Source organism: Nelumbo lutea, chromosome 3 (assembly GCF_056320005.1).
Source record: "Nelumbo lutea isolate HS-2025 chromosome 3, American lotus-T2T, whole genome shotgun sequence".
Classification (NCBI taxonomy): Eukaryota; Viridiplantae; Streptophyta; class Magnoliopsida; order Proteales; family Nelumbonaceae; genus Nelumbo; species Nelumbo lutea.
In genome coordinates this window covers 54,699,565-54,719,482 of record NC_142686.1, presented here as the reverse complement: position 1 = coordinate 54,719,482, position 19,918 = coordinate 54,699,565, and the positions used below count along the sequence as shown (strand labels likewise).

Below are 19,918 nucleotides of genomic sequence, written 5' to 3'. Positions count from 1 at the left end.
CATCGGGTCTGTCAGCAATTCAATCATTAAGGTCAAATTGGTCAACATATACTATGATATAGAATATTTGTAGAAAATTGGGCATATCATTGTTATTAAATATTTATCTTATTGAGCAAAATAAAAATTATTTTTTATCAATGATGAAACAATAATTTCCACCCACCATTGATCCAAACAATCGAACCGTCTGAACCATCACCTAGCCCCTTTTCCAGGTTTTATTTACCTAAAACCCACAAATTGGTCAAAAAATGTTGACTTGATTAGAGACTCGCCAATGAAGGTGGTTGAACCATTGATCCATTCAACCTGGTCACCAAGTCACGAGTTACACATTACAACATATTGAAACTTTCTAAGTTCACAACTTTGTACTTGATTGTCGGATTAGAGTTATCTTTTTTTCATTTTGGATAATTTTTCGAAAGTTGTGCATTCCAAGACCTTGAAGCCTAGAAATTTTTGCAAAAGAAATGCTATTTTCCCTCAAATCTCAATTTTTATCTTTTTTATTTATTAAAATTAAAAACTAAAATATAAATATAAATCAAACTTAATATAAACAATATATATGTAAAACATAATTATACATTATTTAATTGATATAATACATATTTATACCTATACATATGTGCTTGTACCGAACCCAAGACAAATATGTGTCACAGTCTGACCATCCATTGACCCATGACTAAGAAGTAAAAACGGTTCAATTTCTGAGTCATTTATTTTAAAAAAGAAATGTGGAGGAAAATAGCTAAAAATACAAAATAAGAAAAATAATTTATATCTACCTTGTGACGCAGTAATAAGATCAAATGGTTTACAGTTGGCTATCACCATGTCATCAGTGAAGCCAAGGGGTTTTGTAGACAAGCGGTTCAATTAATCGAATCGACAATATCATAATATATATATATATATATTATTTTGTGTATATTATAAATTAATAAATATATATTATATATTTATAATATATTATTTATTATTTATTATTATTTTTATTATATATTTTTATAACATATATTGTTAAAACTAAAACCCCGAAAAACCAGCGAACTGAACCGACGGTTAACCGACTAATTTCGGTTCAGTTCTGATTACCGGTTTTCAAAAGACCGGTCCTACCAGTTCGATCCAAAAAATGCCCACGATTCAGTTAATGGAAATATTTTTCCCTATGAGTCTCTCTCTCTCCCTCTCTAAAAGTCTCTCCTAATCCTCTTAAACTATCTTGGGAGAAATCTGCATTAGACCTGTCAGTGCTTTTCCGAACTATCTTTCAGCCAGGTCGGAATCGATGCCAATTCTTTTTGACATTTTGAATGTTTATTGTAATTCAGAAATCTGTATTAATCAGTACTTTTCCAAACTATTATCTTTCAGTCAGTGGTGGGTCCAGAAAAGAGAGAAATCTGCATTGTCTCCCTTTATATTGTCTAGCTATCTCTATGTACAAACCAGAAAAGAGAGAAATCTGCTTCGCCCTCTATTCATCTTCTTCTTTCTTTTCGTTTTTCTTCAAAATTAAAAACAGAAATGGTGAAATTTTCGAAGGATCTTGAGGCTCAACTGATTCCCGAGTGGAAAGATGCGTTCGTGAATTACCGGCAACTAAAGAAAAACGTGAAGGAGATTAAGCTTAAGATTTCCAGAAACCCAGAAGAAACCCAATACAAACATGAATTTGGGTCCTCGCTCTTGAACCCCATTCGCAGCATTGCAAATAAAATCACCACCAGGTTTCGCAGTGGTGGTGTCCTAACCGAGATAATTCAGGTAGAAACCACGTAGACAGGGTAATAGAGTGATGGATTATTCAAAAAATATTCTTTTTTTCTCTATGTTTCAGTTTTCAATTTTTCATCTTTTGTTCCTGCTTTTTTTGTAATTCACAGATTTTTTTTATTTGAAATTTTTTAGTTCTTTGTTGGGTTTCTGGTGACGTGCTCTAAGTTACTGGTGAAGTTCACTCCTTGAGACCCAGGCATATGGGTCGATAGCTTTTATCAGATTTCCGGTAATGGAGTCAGTTTTCCGGCAAGTTTTTCTTTTTGGAAGTTGCAAACAGAAAAATAACCGAAGTTTATTTCGAGCTTGTTTTCGTTCTTCTGTTTCCTCTTCCTTTTTGCAGTTTTCTGTGAGACATCACGATGACATGGATTTTCCATGTCTGATTTACGTTTCCCATCTTCTTTCTCAGCTGTTTTTAATTTTCTGTCAGGTTCTCTCGATTTCGTTTACGTGTCGACTTAGTGAGTCCAGAAACTCCGTCGCATTCCCCGTTACATATATTTAAGTATATATCTTACGATTCCTTTTTTTTAGCATATATATCTTACGATTCAATCCCATCTTTTCGCCGAAAAGGAGAATCTCCGGTGATCATTTTCGGGGAGATTCATTAACTGGTTCAGACTCTAGTCCCCTAGTTTTCAACCTTAAAGTTCCCGGAAAGTAGGAGATGTCGTCGGGTCCCAGCAAAGTTTTCGAAGTAAAATTTTTCAGTTTTATGATCTCGCTGCTATCTCGCGATATGAAGATTGGAGATAGAGATGTAAGCCGTTGGTATCACGAAATCATTGTAACTGAAAGAACAGAATATGACAATCATCAGTTGGGAATTAAATTCAATTAATTAAAAATATAATATACTATTCTTTTAACTGCATGTAGGTGAGAAGCAGAAACAGCGGAGGTGACGAGGAAGATCTCTACGAAACCGAGCTTGTTCAGTTGTTTTCAGAGGAAGATGAGGTAACTTTTGTTTTCTTTATTTTCTGTAATTTCTTTAATTTCTACTCTAATGGATTTCTTGATTTTAGTATGAAAGGAAATAATTAGTTCAAAAGAATCTCCAGAGAGAACAACAAGTATTGATTCTAGAGCCCATCTCAGACTGTTTATTGCTGTTGTTTTCTAATCTGGGGCGTGGAGAACAGGTAAAGGAGTTCTTTAGCAGATTGGATGAAGAGCTTAACAAAGTGAACCAGTTCTACAGAAGCAAAGAGAGTGAATTTGTAGAGAGAGGAGAAATCCTCAACAAACAGCTCCAAATACTTCTTGAGCTGAAACAAATAATTCATGAACGTCGCCGGAAGAATCTTCAGTCGAGGTTGGATGCCGGAGCACGTCCTCGTTCCAACTCTACGTCCGTCCGAAGCTCCCATCATTCAGGTTTGCTTTCTTGCTCTTGACCATCTTGTTAATCTAATATATCTGGAGAAGGAATTGATGACTAACTAAGCTAATATTTGATATTGCACAGAAATTTATACCGAAACCGACGAGACTCTGCTTGATGAGACGCCTGCAGCAACCAACGACATGCTTGCAGCGTTGGAGAGGAATGGCGTGAATCTTATGGCGGGCTCGCCTGCTCCAACAAAGACAAAGAAAGGGAAGACAAAGATGGCAATAAGGGTCGATATTCCGGCGACAACTCCGACGAGAACAATAACTGCGGTCACGTCGATGCTTTGGGAGGATCTTGTAAATAACCCTAAAAAGGAAAGCGCGGGAGACTCCATTAACAGGAAGAAGATCCAGTGTGCAGAAAAGATGATCAGAGGAGCTTTCGTGGAGCTCTACAAAGGACTGACTCTACTGAAAACTTACAGGTGACGATGGGAGATCCTTAACCATATAGATGATAATAACTGAAAACTATATTGTCTTAATTTGGTAATGCAAGCACCATGAGAGGTGGTAGGATTAAGTTGCACGTTAAGGGTAGAATTGTCATTTAAAGTCTGATAGACAGTTTCAGGTTCTCTGGTAAACGACTTTTCTGTCCTTTAACTGTAGGATGTCAATGGGTCGGGTTACATGTAAACCCGGCCTGACCCGGCCCTACAGCATCAGGTTCGGTCATAGGATCGGGTTATGCTTTCAATACTTTAACCCGAATTGGCTTCGGGTTGATGCCATTTTACATTGTCTGTACTTTTATCCATCTAAATTTAGAAGCTTATGAAAGATCTTTTGCTCTGTTTATTGGCAGCTCATTGAATATGGTGGCTTTTACAAAGATACTTAAGAAGTTCGACAAGGTAAGCTGAATTCATCAACACCAAATTACCACACAAGAACAATAATATATAAAAGCTAGACCAACCCAACCCATGGACCGGTTGACCCAGTGTTGCAACTGAGTGAAAACCGGATGATAAGCTATTAAGCTAGTTCTGTTTTAAATTGAAAAATACTAAAACCAGTGTTTTAAGCAAATGAACAAGCTATAATAGTCAAACCGGTTGAACCGACCCGGCCACTGGTTGGGATTTATATCTGGGTCAGTCTCCTTCTTCTTGATTTTGATCCAAAAAGGATGATTATGTGAATAGGTGGCAAACCAACAAGCTTCTGAAAGTTATCTGAAAGCGGTGAAGAGATCACATTTCATCAGTTCCGACAAGGTATGGTGTAGTCTTAGATGCCTTAGCTAATTAAACTCAGACAGGTGCTTCTATCGGTACGAAAGCAAGGATGCTTATTGTACACCAATACAAAGAACAAAGAACGAATTAAGGATAAATATATTTGTATTTGTATTCCTTCCAAACTAAGCATTAGCTTATCAGTTTGAAAGGAGTATAAATATAAATTTGTAGAGTACAATAATTTATATTTTGTATGTATTTGCATTGTATATATTTTTATTTGTACTCCTTCCAAATTGAGCATTAGGCTCTATTTGTTTGCAGTGCAAATGTGATTTTGCATCCATTTGTTTGTAATTATGATTTGCCCTCTTAATTAATACAATTTTATGCTTTTGGTCTCTCATTTGCATTTACTAGATGTGCATATTTTGTATTAAAAAAACTAACAGAAAATTTATACCACTTTCTTCTTACCTCAATTCTCTCTCATATAAAGTGGGAGCCACATCACCTTGCCTCCTAAGTCCTACCTACCAAATAAACAAATTTTCTTCCTCCCATCTCCATTCTCTTTTAGTGGAGACCACTTCATTTTATTTTCTATTTTATTTCTCACAAGCAAATAGGACAAAGTCAAATCTCTAAAGCAAAAGTAAACTAGAATTTGCACTCTCCTAACTGCAAAGAATTTTCCCTGCTCAGTTTGGAAGGAGTACAAATACAAATATATAGAGTGCAAATTCTTGTATTTTGTATTATTTTGTATGTATTTGTATTGTACATATTTGTATTAATTTCCATTTCTCTCTTATTTTCTATCAAATCAAGCACATCCTCCTGGTGAATATTCTTCAAAGTTTTGAATTTAAATAAGAGGGTCATGATCCTTAATTTGGTTGAGTTATCAATTATGATACCGAAAATACATGATATCCAAAAAAATTGTGAACAATCAACCAGTATCATAAACATGTTAACCAATCAAATAGAATTTATCAAAATTCACTGATGGGTTTTGATTGGTAAAACCTCTTCCAATATCATGTGTTTTTGGCATCATAAATTTTCCCGGTATAATAGGACATGTTTCTTCTTGGATTTTCAAGCAAAAATAATTTATAATATAGATTCATGGATATACACAAAAGAAATTATACCCTTTTTATCAAATTTATTATGAACATTTGGTAATTACTGATTAATTTGAGTGGATGATTGAAGAGTTTATTGAATTATTTATTTACCTGAGGGTGTGTGTGGGTGAAGGTGGTAAGACTGGCGGATGAAGTGGAGTCCATCTTCACACAGCACTTCGCCAACAACGACAGGAAAAGAGCAATGAAGTTTCTCAAACCCCAACAGAACAAGGATTCTCACATGATCACCTTCTTTGTTGGTAATGAAAAATCTTCCTCCCCACCTTGATAATAGCTGAAATTGCTTAATTGAATGATTTATCATTTTTGTCTTTTTGTATGGTTTTAAAAATTGATTGGAAAATGGAATCCCTTTGACCACTGTGCTGTATCAAACGGTTTGGTTGTCCTTTAGAAGCCCACACACTAATAACTAATAAAAGGGAGAGACAACCCATTTTTGGATACTTCGACGTGGATGGATTCACTGCACTCACTGACTCACATGCTTCCTATTTTCATTCCTTTTCTTTTCTGACAGATGAAGTACTTAGGTGGTGTTTGGTTGTGTGGGGTAAATCTGATTTACTGTGGATTCAACCACATCGTTGTGGACCTGTAGGTGCACTACTGCACTTGAATCCACCTTGATTGATCATTGATCATTGAACCACCCCACTGTCCACACCACACAATGTGTTGTACTGTTATGTACCGTGTTGGAGTGTGGGTTTTGAACTGCACCAGCACCACCAAAAAATATGTGCTCTACAGCCAAGACATATTCCACTTTCCAATGGGGGGTAAGAGTTCATTCGGGTCGGCTCGTATCGGGTCAGATTGGGCATACTTCAAAGGTCAAATAGACCCAAATTCAGTGCAGTCAGTCGAAATTCTTGAAGGGCCCAACCCTAACCCATTTGCAAGTAAAGCCACCAAAATGGATGGCATTGCTACTTATGGATGGTAGTATAGTGCAAGCATAGAATCCTAATCGATCCGACCCGATCTCTTTAGGCGGATCTGGGTTGATGCATTGGGTTGTTTTTTGCTTACCGTATTGTACGACTACAAGCAAATTCAATTGTGCTTCAGCTTGTCTCTAACAGCTGCTGCTGACTTTTTTTTTGTTGGTACTTCTCACTTTAAAAGGCCTTACACCCACCCTGATCATGCGGGCCTAGTCAACCCTGATAGTGATACTTACTACGCTTGCTTAGCAATGTCAAATCGGGTTTTGCATGTTTTAACCTGAACCCGATTGACCTACACCCCGACCCGAACAAATAACCAGACTTTTGTTAACTTTTGACCGCTATTGGCTCTCTCTTCTACGTATTGATCGACGGTTCTGATGCACGAATTGTGGGTCCATCGAGATCGTTGGGAGTTTTCATTTTGTATGATCAAAGGTGAGAAAGAAGAAGAAAAATATGCATTATTGGGTTAGATGATACCAAGCCTGATGATCAGCTGGATGTTGTTACAGGCCTCTTCACGGGTTGTTTTGTTACGCTATTCGGTGTATACGCAATCTTGGCTCACTTGTCCGGTATGTTCTCGGCAAGAACGGAAGCTGGATTCATGGAAACCGTTTACCCGGTTTTCAGGTACCAAAATTTGGGAAATTTCTCAAGATCTTTTTTTTTTTGTAATTTCTCTTTATATTATAGCTTTAATAAATTATTAGATTTTAATTTTAATAGTAAATTTTTTCCAAAATTCAATTTAATTAATTAGTGAATAGTGAATTCAAACATAATATATTTATTTAAATTAAATAGATTTTTATTGATTTCAATCTGGGGATGTGCAACTTAGGCAGGTTTGAGTTGAGTTTTTGTTAAATTCTAAATGGGCCCGGCCTGAGGCCCAAGCCCGATACATGAAAAATCTTCAACTCAGGTACCCAAATTGTTAGATGGGATCTCCTGAAAGCAAAAGGCGTCCGCGTGTAGATACCTTGGGAGCATCACATCCAACCACAGGGAACATGTCCGAATGAAATTAACATACAAGTATGGGAGAATTCCCAATGTGAGGGGTTAGATGTCATTCTCTCAGGGCATGTACACGATAGGATGATAGATTACCTCAAGCTCAAACCTGGATAATGATGATGATGATGATGATGATGATGATGATGATGATGATCAGGCATACAACATGCAACTTGGACCAGGTTAGTTCAAACCCAAAAAAAAAGTTAGATGGTTGTGTTGGGTTGAAGGTCGAGTTAGGGTTGAAGCATCAAGAAACCAAACCCAAGCTAACCTAAACCCAACATTATATTCATATTTGCATACATGTGTATAGTGTCTATATATAATTTGTACACATACATCCATTTGTATGTATGTGTGTCTACATGCATATGTATGTATATGTATCCACAATTTTAATTTAAGGCTATGTTTGGTTTGAAGGAAAAAGTAGGGAAAGGAAGGGAAAGGTAAGGAAACCCTTACAAATCTTGTATGGGTTTATTTACCTTTCCCTTCCTTATCTTTTCCTTCAAACCAAACATAGCCTAAAGGTTAAGACTTTTGTAGTATAACGACTTTCCTGTCTATAAATTTTTATATTGACCAACTGTTTAAGTAAAAGTGACAATAATACCAAACAATACCATAATATGGAAAGGTGTGTATGTACCTCTTGACAAACAATTAGGCTCAGTTTGGATGGAGTACAAATACAAATATGTAGAGTGCAAATCCTTGTATTTTGTGTTATTTTATATGTATTTGTATTGTACATATTTGTATTTGTACTCCTTCCAAACTGAGCCTTAGGGGTTTGCACTCTTAATCAAATAGGGATGTTTTCAAATCCAACAATAACAAATTTACAATAATGTAACTGGTTGATTATTGGGGTTATTTTGCTTACTTTTTTTCTCTCTTTTTTTAATACCTCGATCCATGGCATTTGTCAAGTTTAAATGCTGGAAGTCATAAGACCTCAATGCTCACATGGAGTTCCTTCATTTCTCCCTTTTCACACAGGTGGTTTATTTATTTTTAAAATGAAAATATAAAAAAGAAAATCACAAACCTCTCAAGTATTCATTCTCTCTGGAAAGTGGAAACCCCATTATGACTCTCTCTCTAACCAATAAAATCCTTTTAACTTCCCCCTCCCTAATATTTGTACCCTTCCCCTTCCCCTTCCCCATTAGATCCCGCTTTCTTTCCTCTTAAATCACTTTGAGCCCCTCTTATCTCTACCTAATAAAGTAGGGGCATAAATTAAATAGGTTGGTTCAGGTAGGGCGAATCCAAGCCTAACACTTTGCATGGGCCTTGAGACCAGACCCAGATTATGGTGAAAGCCCAAGTTTGCCAACCCAAACCTCACATAGGCTAAACCCAACATAAAATGTGATGGACTCAGATGGGATTGGATGGGGTTGGTTAGGTTGTTCAAAATCTTCTCACTCATGTGTTGCACTTTTTTCTTTAATTTTGACTTATGGTAAAACTGGATACCACTATGATTGTAAAACTGAAGTAAAGCTATCTATGAGGAAGGTTTGTTTTTTTATTTATTTATTTTTATATAAATTTTAGTTATATATCATCATTTATTTCTCATATCTCATACTTATTCAAACATTATGAAATAATCATTGAAATGAAATTTCATGATTTTTTATTAAAAAACTCCCATCGTCCTCAAACACTTGTTTTATTATTTGGTATGCACAAAAATCATTTTCTAAAGCTTAATTCTTACGAAATTTCTATTCAATCTTATAGGCTCACTCACTAAAAATATGAATGAGGAACAATAAAGGGTTCCTTAGAAAAATATAACAAACTGACTAAAGGTGGAAAAGTAGCAACAAATTGTTGTAAATTTGGGTTTAGTACTAACAGATTGCTATTGATTTTGTGTAGCATGTTTGCCCTGCTTAGTTTGCACTTGTTTATGTATGGGTGCAACCTATTCATGTGGAGGAGCACTAGGATCAACTACAATTTCATATTTGAATTTTCACCCAGCACAGATCTCAAGTACAGAGATGCCTTCTTGATCTGCACCTCCGTTATGACAACAGTTGAGGCAGCCATGGTCATCCACCTCCTTTTGAGATCCAATGGGTTTTTGCCACAACAAGTCAATGCAATCCCCGGGGTTCTCCTTCTGGTGAGATTTAACCACTTGAAAGTTCTTAATGCTTGCTTTCATTTTGTTAAATATCAGTTCTTCAGTTCTAGTTAGATTACTTGAGCAGTCATAGTTTACAGACTTCAATTGCAAGGGAAATTATTATTACTAGTATACAATTTGCAGCCAGCATATCATATGATAGGGGCAGATCAATAAGGACATGGATTATAGTAGTTAGAAATGTAGAAATGGTTTGAGCATAATCCAACAATGGATATAGCACTAAACAGTGGAGTGGCAGAACAGGATACATGTAGCCAACCCATGTACTTGGGTTAAGGCTTAGTTGAGTTCAGTTCTGTTAAGGAATCCATTATGGTAGTTCAAGTTGAATGAGAATTTAAACTATTAACTTTTGAGAATTTTCAAATAATGAGTAGAATATAGATTGGATTCCTGCAACAGACATAGAATAGTTGCTGGGACAATGCTTTGCTAAGTTGAATAACACTTGGGTCAGTCTAACTCATTAGACTAAGTCCTGTTCTTGTAACCTTTAGAGCCCAGACATGGGTTGAATGGAATTTTGTTGTCTAATCCTGAAAAAATGGAGTCTGTTCATCCTGATGGAATATTACTTCCCAAAACACGTTCCCTCTAACAATACACATCTCACTTACTCTGTCAGAGAGATGTTATTCTTTCTTCATTTTTCTCTGAACTTAAATTCATGACCTTGTGGTTATATGCTCCATTATTGAAGAAACATTTGTAGTGGACTTATCTGACTCCTTTAGCTATATTCCACATAAAATGTATAGAGAGAAATACATATCTCTTAGACATAGGATTGCTTATATTCTACATATAATGTATATAGAGAAACATTTGAGCCTGTGTATAACTTTCCAATTCCATTTTCAGTTTTACATAGGATTGCTTATATGTCCATTCAACATTTTCTACCGCTCAACTCGATACTGCTTTATCCAAGTTATGCGTAACATCATATGCTCTCCATTTTATAAGGTACAGATATTTTTCATTTTCATTTAATCAATTTCCCTTTCTTTCTGGCCAATCATGCCTTTGAATCTACAAAATGCTCTAAGGTCTAGAAACTAAGCATCTTCTGATTCACAACATGCAAATTCCAGGTTGTGATGGTAGACTTCTTCATGGCTGACCAATTAACTAGCCAGGTAATCTTCCACACTATAAGCTCAGAGCTTATTTGAATCTGTAAGCTTGTTTAGCCTAACAAATTAATAAATTACAACAAAAAGTGTATCAGTACAAATCATATAAGTGTGTTTGAAAGATGCTTTTGTTTCCTTATTTTGCTTCTCTAATGGGTAAGCATTTCTTTCTTGTCTTCAGATTCCATTGCTAAGACACATGGAGTCTACAGCCTGCTACTTTCTTGCAGGAAGCTTCAAAGCTCACCAGTACCAGACCTGCAACTCTAGTAAGCTTTATAAGGAGCTTGCTTATGTTGTCTCATTTCTGCCATACTACTGGCGTGCTATGCAGGTATATTAAGAAGCTGTTATTCACAATTTCACATGTTCCTACATCTATGTATTGCATATTGTAATGTAATATGGCCTCTGGTTTAACAACTTAGTATGGAACCCTAAATTCCTAGTGTTTTAAACTGAAAGCATTACTATTTACTACATGAGGACATAGGTGCATATAAAAGAACTTAATTCTAGTTTGATTGTTCTTATAGTAATCTTGTCAAGGAACCTAAATAGGTTTTAATTCTCTAACACACTCCCTCACACAAAAACCCATCAGGCTTGAAGCATTGATAAGCATTGGCCCACTCATTCCTTGTGAAATTTAATTATTTATAAGGCTCTGATACCTTATCAAGGAACCATTCAACCTAAAAGTTTAATCTGTTAGGTGGGGACTACTTCATTTTACTTCTCTTAAACAAATAAGACACAAAGTGAAATCTGAATCAAAAGCAAACCAGAATTTACACTCAACCTATTTGCACTCCTATGCATTTACACCAATGCAAATGCAATTCAAACATCAAACAAACTGAGCCTAAACATCAAACATAGAGTGACATTGTGGTTACTAATATCATCCAAAATTCCAAATTCAATGTAGAAGGGTTAACAAATATTTGAAAATTTAAGAGAAACTGAAAAATTTTCAAGTTGAAAGAATATATATTCTCAATTCTATTGATTCTTTATTACAATAGAAGAAATCTCATTGACTCTCAACTACCATGACTAACATTTGGTAAATTGATGTATTTACAAGTGTTTTAGAAGATGGCTCGATGAAGGAGATGTCAACCATTTGGCTAACTTGGGGAAGTATGTTTCTGCCATGCTGGCAGCTGGTGCCAGGCTAACATTTTCCATGCAGCCTACTCAACTGTGGCTGGTTATGGTCATAATTACTTCTTCAATAGCAACTGTTTATCAGTTATATTGGGATTTCGTCAAGGATTGGGGGCTTCTCAACCGAAAATCCAAAAATCCCTGGCTTAGAGATGATCTTATCTTAAAGAATAAGTGCATCTACTATGTTTCCATTGTGAGTTTCTCTTTACCTCAGTAAGACTTCAGTGTTTCTCTCTTCTCAGGCTGCACTATAATTCCTAAACAACACTTTATTGAACTCTAGGCCTTAAATCTGGTTCTAAGACTTGTTTGGGTGGAGACCGTTATGCACTTTAACTTACATACTGTTGAGTCTCGGCTGCTAGATTTTTTCTTGGCTTCACTTGAAGTAATACGACGTGGGCATTGGAATTTCTACAGGTACTTTGCCTTTATTCTTTTGGAATACACAGAACTAATTGTACTTTGTACACTTGGGAGTTAAGCCATATACAGTTGAAACATAAGATTTATATACATTCCTTTTCTAGTAAGAAATAATATAGGGCCACTCCTGAAACATCAATTTCCCATGACTGAACAGATTGGAGAATGAGCATTTGAACAATGTAGGAAAATTCAGGGCAGTGAAGACAGTTCCATTACCATTTCGTGAGATGGATTCAGATGACTGAAATTGTTTGTGGGGTTGTAAAGTAAGTCTGGAACAAGAAGAAGAAGAAGAAGAAGAAGAAGAAGAAGCAGGTAATCTTGATAAATCTTGGCAACAGGAGCCTAGTCTTTTAATGTGAAATAATGTACTTAAAGGCTGTACAGAAGGACAGGCAAGACTATGTGTAATCTCCTTTGTGCATTTGGTTAGTTCAGATTGGGTGCCAAATTGGATTTAATGCTTAAGATATATCTTGGGTACAAGATTTTGCACTCTACATGAGTCCAGATTTGCTCCTCACAGCATGTCCCAGCCACATAGAATGCATAAGGGATTTATTATTCAGGAACAAATTCCCTATGCATTCTAAATATTTGTATTTTTATTATTTCCAAACTATGCCTTGGGGATGTTTGATAACAGTGGAAATAGCTGAACTGAAATATGACATATTGCTTTGTCTTTTAGCAATATTTTAAATAATAAAATATTTGAGGGTATTAGCAATCAATCCAAGTTCAGCTTCAGCTTTCTTAACAACTTGTTCACTAAAAACAAAGCAATGTCATTCAGTTCAGGCACTTGGCTATTAAGAAAATTTTCGAGGACCAAACTGTTATTTTCTAACAATAGCAGAGCCTTCATTGTAAGAAGTTGCAACTAAACTACTAGGAAAAATGAAAAACAAAAGTATGCTATAATAACAAAATATCTAAAATAGGAATGGGTTGAGGAGCTCATTAAGTTTTTCCCATGTCAGCACTGAGTGGACTGCTTGGTTAAGTGACATAAGGCAAAAGGAATTTTAGACTGGACGGGGTCAATCCAAAACTGGTCCATTGACACCCTTAGCTGCAACTTGGGCAGCCTCAGGTGGAGCATTTGTTAAGATTTGAATACTTCAAAGTCAGGATACCCAATTTGAACAGCTATCATTGACATGGTTTTTAAAAACGAACCGGTCAAGGGTTCGGTTACCCATTCAAACAGTCTGACTGTTCGACCCGAACAGCCGGTCCATTCTGACAAAAAAAAATATAAAAAAAGGTTGAAAAACGGTCAAAACTGTTCGAACGGTTAATCGGCCGATTCAGCGGTTTGCTGACCAAATTCAACGGTTTTGGGGGAAAACAGAACCAGTCAGGTGACCGGTTCCCGATTTTCCTGTCCGACCGTCTGGTCTAGTCCGATTTTGAAAGCCATGATCATTGATCATTGGATAACACTCTTTAACATTCTCACCCCAAAATATGGTAGCTTTCTATGTTAAATTTCACTATTTAGACTATTTAGTATTCATTAATTGTTCTGTGGCATCATCACTAATGTTTTCTGGTCAGATTAATGTAAGTGTTTACAACTGAAAAAGGGCCATTTTAGACTTAGAAGTTTGAAAAGTTTGACAAAATCCCATTGAGCTTTCAGATTTCAACACTTTTTCAGTTTTTCTGACTCTATTTTAACTTTGAAAAAGGACCGTTTTAGACTTTGATGTTTGAAAAGGGTTGTTTTCACCCTCAAATTCTAATGGAAAAAGCCATGTTAAGCCTAAAAAGGGCAACATTAGAAACGTTGTCAATGGTTCCATTAGATAATAAATAAAACAATGTGACACTACTCAAGTTAAAAAGTTTTCAAATTTACAAGCCACTTTAGACCCTAAAGTTCGAAAATACTTCAAGGGTCTAAAATGGTATAAAGTTAATTGACTAAATTAAATAAATTACACTAATTAAGATAATTAATCCAACTATGTAAATTAAGTCAATTAAGTAACTTAAACTAAGTAAATAGAGTTTTTAAATAAACAAAGTTAATTAAGGTAAATAAGTAAATTAAGTTACTATTAATTAAGTAAAGTAAGAAATAAATAAAGTAATTAAAAAATTAAATAAGTTAGTTTAATTTAGCAAATTGGTTTACTAAGTTTACTAAGTTAATTGACTAAATTAAGTGATTGTTAATTCACTATTAGCTAAGCTAATTAAGTTAGTGATTAAATGATAATTTACTCTTAATTATTATTAATTTAACGACTAATTATTTGTTGCCATGCCATCATAGACCCCTTTATCATTATTGTTAATTTACTCTTAATTATTTACTATTAAATTAACTATTATTAATTTAATGACTCTAATTTCATAAAATTATAATTTACTTAAAAGATCATTACAATCATGATAAAATTAGTAAATTAATTTTTTAATTAATAGGTTTTTAATATCTAAAGTGGCAATTTCAAACTTTAGGGTCTAGAGTGGTTTGTAATTTTTCAAATTTTTTGACTTGAGTAGTGCCACATAAGCATGCTTTATTATTTTATTCATTGTCTAATAATTAAGCCAATTATGTAAATTAAACAATTGATTAAGTCAATTAAGTAAAATAAGATAAGTAAATAGAGTTTTTAAATAACCAAAGCTAATTAAGGTAAAAAAGTAAATTAAGTAAAATAAGCGATAAGTAAATAAGGTAATTGGTGAAAATAAATTAGTTAATTAAGCAAATTGAGTTCCTAAGTTAACTATGTTAATTTAGTAAATTAAGTAATTGTTAATTTAGTATTAGTTAGCTAATTTAGTGTATTTACTGTTATGCCAACATAGACCCCCTTATCATTGTTGTTAATTTACTCTTATTAATTTATTGACTAATTTAATAAAATTATTGAAGTAATATACTTCAAGAATCATTGCTTTAGGGTCTAAAGTTATTTGTAATTTTCTAAATTTTTTGACTTGAGTAGTGCCACACAAGCATGCTTTATTGTTTTATTCATTGTCTAATGGAAATGTCAATGATGTCTCCAACTTCATCCCTTTTTGTCTTAATGTGGTTTTTCCATCGAAGTTTGATATTGAAAATGGCCCTTCTTAAACTTTTGAGTCTAAAGTGGCCTATTTTCAAAGTTCAGGGGTTGCTTGATCCAAAATTCTCTTTGCCCCATCCAAACTTTTGTTTGATTAAAATGCTCCAATTTTTGAATTTTTCCCTCTATAATTGTAAGGACATAAAATGTAATTTGAACTACTACTATCCAGATTATTTATTTTTCTATCATTAAGTTATATATTTTTGACAAAAAAAGTCGGATATATATTCCTATTCTTAACTAAAATGCCCTATTTTTAAATTTGATCATTCTCTAATTTTGAGGGGAAAATGTAATTTGAACTAGTAATTTTCACCTCATCCAGTTCATTTTCATTAAGTCTTATATTTAAGGTATTAACTCTCATTCTCTCTCATTAAATCTTATATTTAAGCTAGTTTTTCTCACTGGTAAGATCTTTACCTAAATCTATATCTAATACTTTTAACAATATAAAATTAGGGATGGCAATTTCTATCCTACCCAACGAGTACCTGTCCCTACTAGCCTCAATAGGGTGGGTGTGGGTTTGGGATTTTTTAATCCATATGTGTGTGGGCAGGGTATGGTATTAGGCTAAACCTGACCCTACCTAACCCACATATTGTTCGAAGGCATGTCACTTATGCATTAGGTGTTGAATTTAATAATATTTTGAATTTTATGTGAAGAATAATTGATAGCTTATGTATTTTCTACATGTTTTAATCAAATAATTAGGAATTTTGATGCTTGTTCATGTTATTTTACTTGTTTATTGCTTATATATCATAGGAAATTAGATATATTCTAAAACCAACCTGCCAACCCGACCAACCCACCCTTAAATGCAAGGAGGGTAACGTCAGGGAGGGTTTTGAAAATCCAACCTGCTACGGATCTAGAGAGGCAGGTTGGATTTAGAATTTACAAACCCTCCATGAACCTACTACATTGCCATCCCTATATAAAATGCAAGTTTCTCAAAAGTTGCTAAAACCTGAAACCATTCTCCCATCCTATTGATAGGTAAGTAATTCAATCATATGGGTCAAATGATTGAAAATGTAGAAATTACATTTTCATAAGTTAAATAATGAAAATAAATAAATTACAAAACATAAAAAAAATGTAGAAAAGTTGGTCACAACTCTAATATTTTATTAATGCTAAAAGACTTAAACATGCCCTAAGTTTTCATAAGTTGACTTAAACATACTCAAAGTTTTTAAAAAAATACTTAAAAAATATCTTGTTACTCTTTTACCCTTCATTTTTTTCAAGTTTTCAAAATATACCTTGAATTTTTCAAATTCATGTGGGTGGTGGGGGTAACTAGGCATACCGATCTTCCTCTCTCTCTCTCTCTCTCTCTCTCTCTCTCTCTCTCTCATAACCGAACCATTTATGCTACATGCTTGTTAATAATCTATGTTGTTTTTCCCCTATAAATCTATACTATATATAAAAGTGTGGATGCAGTGTAAAACTTTTTTTAAACTAAAATTACCCTCTATTTTTATGTTTGAGAAAGGATATAAAAATCAATGCCAACTTTAATGGCTACTATAATGGTCATATTTGTGTATTTAATCCATCTCTAATTGTAAGGGTTGAAAATGTATTTCAATTATTACTTTCCACCTCATTTACTCCCCTCTCATTAAATCTTACACTTAGGGTATTAAATCCTATTTTCTCTTATTTAAACCCTATATTTTTTAACTTTTTTTTTTTCATTGATAAATGCTACTATTTAGATCTATGTCAATATTTTTAACAATATAAACCCATATATTTTAAAACTAACTCAAAAACAAAGCCGTTCGTTATCCAAGTGGTGGCTGAGCAATTCAACTACCTGAATCAAATTGATCAACCTATGAAGTCATAGTTAGGTAATAAAAATTTTAAAATAAAAATAAATATAGAAATTTATAAAAAATGTAGAAAACATTAGACACATTTATGATATTTTTATTAATCAAATTAAAAATAAGTGTGATAAACAAGAATAATTTTTATTGATAATGAAAATGAAATACATAATTTAGAACTAACCAAAAATGAAATAAAAAAAATTAATAAATAGTTCAACTTTTGGGTTAAATGTATCAACCTTTAATGTCATAAATAAATAATAAAATTAATAAAACATAAAAATACAAAAAATGAAAAAAAACAAAAATACAATAATTTTGCAAAAAGAAGCATTCAAGCACGTGTATAATATCATTGATTTATCATATTAAACAAAAAGTAAGTGTGACATATTAGAATTATTTTTACACAAAATTAAAAAAATGAACACATCTATAATTCTATATTACACTACTATTAAAAATAAGTGGAACTTTCTTTTGACTAAAATCAAGGTTAAAGTTGACCCAGAAATGTAACTGCTTTGACTATTGGTTTCCAAGTTAACGGTTCAACCATCCAGTTTGAGCGGGTCAAACCGGTAAGATGTAAAATATAATGTAACTTTTCAATTATTTTGATCATTAGATTAGGATTAGGTTGAAGTCCACCTTATATATACATTTATTATGAGAGGGGAGTGTGAGGCTTTGAGAAGGAGATCGCTGGTTAAAGCTAAAGAAGTGAGAAAAGAAGAAGAAGATGATGATGATTTGGTTGTTGCCATGTTTTCCAATTATTGTTGCATAACCATTTTGTCTTGAGAAAAAGAAGAAGAAGAAGAAGAAGAAGAAAAAGAAGGAACTGCCGACAACAACTATCTCCATGTTCATCATCACTATTGCTATAGCATCGTTTGCCCTCTTATTACATCTCTCAAATCCCAAATCATTTGCTTTATTGTTGTATCTCAAATTTTAATATAAGATCGGTGTTTAATCTCTCATCTCTTGCATCGGTTTTTCAATTTTTTCACTGGAGTTACAATTTTTTTTTTTTTGTTACAACTTAAAAAGAATCACAAAAATGAAATGGAAAAACTAAAAAACTTAACTAATTTTGGCTATTGGGAATAATCAAACAAAATTATGAGGCATTAAAGTTTCTTTTTTTCAATTCTTTTATTTTCTAATTTATATTTTAAAATAAATAAAAAATTGGAATTAGTTTGAAATCAACTCGAGAACCGTTAACCAAGTCAAACATTTTAACGATAAAACCATTTGGGTCAACAATTCTTGGACTATTTCAACGATTTTTTATAACTTAGCGGTTCAACGCCAAAATGGGGCTAGTGAATTAAACAATTCCTGGGCCAAACAATTCAACCATCTGGTCTGGTCCAGATTTTAAAACAATGACTAAAGTACTAACTTTTTAATTTAGTCCTTGTTATATTGTAAGGTTTAAATTGTAAATTAAACTATTACAAAAAGAAGAATCTAACCAAGTAGGTAGGCCTATCAATGATACTTGAAACTTCACAATTCGATCTAATTATCACATATTTGGATGAGATGTTTGTGTAATCAAATTTGAATTTGGCAATCTACATTTGATTAATAATAAAAAGAAAAAATAAAATATACATAAGGTTTATAGAAAATTTTGGATATATTATTACTATAATTATCATCATCTAGAATTGACACTTGCAAAGCACATGCACACTTACTAGTAAAGTTAAAATGTGTGGATGCCATGAAACAATGACAAGCTTTCTATCCCAATTGTTTATTTGGTTTGTCCTTTAAAAATATCGCGTGCTTAACCAATACACCAGAAGCCATAAGACTGATGAAGTATGTCAAGCCAAGAACTTTAAAATTTTAGGATTGTAACATACTACCATGCTTCCAACCTTCCATAGCTGACATCTGAGCAGCTGCAGTTCTCACTCTAATGGTTGGTAGCCTCCTTCACGATGGCTCTCACTCTAGTGGTAGGTAGCCTTTTCCACAACTCACACTCTAGTGGTAGGTAGCCTTTTCCCTTTGGCGGCTTTCATTCTACTCCAAGTAGCCCATTCCGTGATGGCTTTCACTTTGCTCCATGTAGCCCTTTCCATGATAGCTTTCACTCTACTCTAGGTAGTCCTCTCTATGGTTTAAACTTGAAACATGGTAATATGCTCTAACACAAAATGTTGTGTGCTTGACTAATACATCCGCGGGTCGGACCATGGGAGGGGCAACTCTTCTTTCAGCTTGGCTGTGCTCAAACTCAGTCAGGCGTTGTCGGAGCTCTATGATCTCTGCATCCCTGTTATTTGGGGCGGCATGTATGGTCCTTTCTTTTGTGCAGTCCTTGACCGAATTGGATTTGGCAATGGAGATTGGCGGTTGCTATGTTCTTTTGTCGAGTCATTCTTTCACCAGAACTCGAGCAGAATGATGCATCTTGCTTCGGTCGTCACGTTCACAGGATCAGGCCGAGGAGCTCGATCTTCTTGATGCCTGCCTTTCTTGGTCAGGCTA

The 19,918-nt window shown here is 34.1% G+C and overlaps 1 protein-coding gene across 2 annotated transcripts; it reads left to right on the top strand.

Annotated features, from left to right (window-relative positions):
* The first annotated feature begins 1,203 nt into the window (after positions 1-1,203).
* Positions 1,204-12,944, top strand: LOC148865047 (phosphate transporter PHO1-like). 2 transcript variants are annotated; one of them, XM_088975021.1, is made up of 16 exons: positions 1,239-1,782; positions 2,680-2,760; positions 2,946-3,180; positions 3,272-3,623; positions 4,007-4,055; positions 4,350-4,421; positions 5,655-5,784; positions 6,904-6,936; positions 7,014-7,134; positions 9,427-9,676; positions 10,565-10,669; positions 10,798-10,842; positions 11,021-11,173; positions 11,930-12,208; positions 12,299-12,435; positions 12,599-12,944. In XM_088975021.1, exons 1-16 carry the CDS (start codon positions 1,543-1,545, stop codon positions 12,687-12,689), a joined length of 2,373 nt encoding a protein of 790 aa, XP_088831147.1. In that variant the 5' UTR covers positions 1,239-1,542; the 3' UTR covers positions 12,690-12,944. The 2 variants fall into 2 exon arrangements, with proteins under 2 accessions (XP_088831148.1, XP_088831147.1); XM_088975022.1 differs by lacking the exon at positions 6,904-6,936 and having other exon boundaries at positions 1,204-1,782.
* The last annotated feature ends 6,974 nt before the right edge of the window (positions 12,945-19,918 follow it).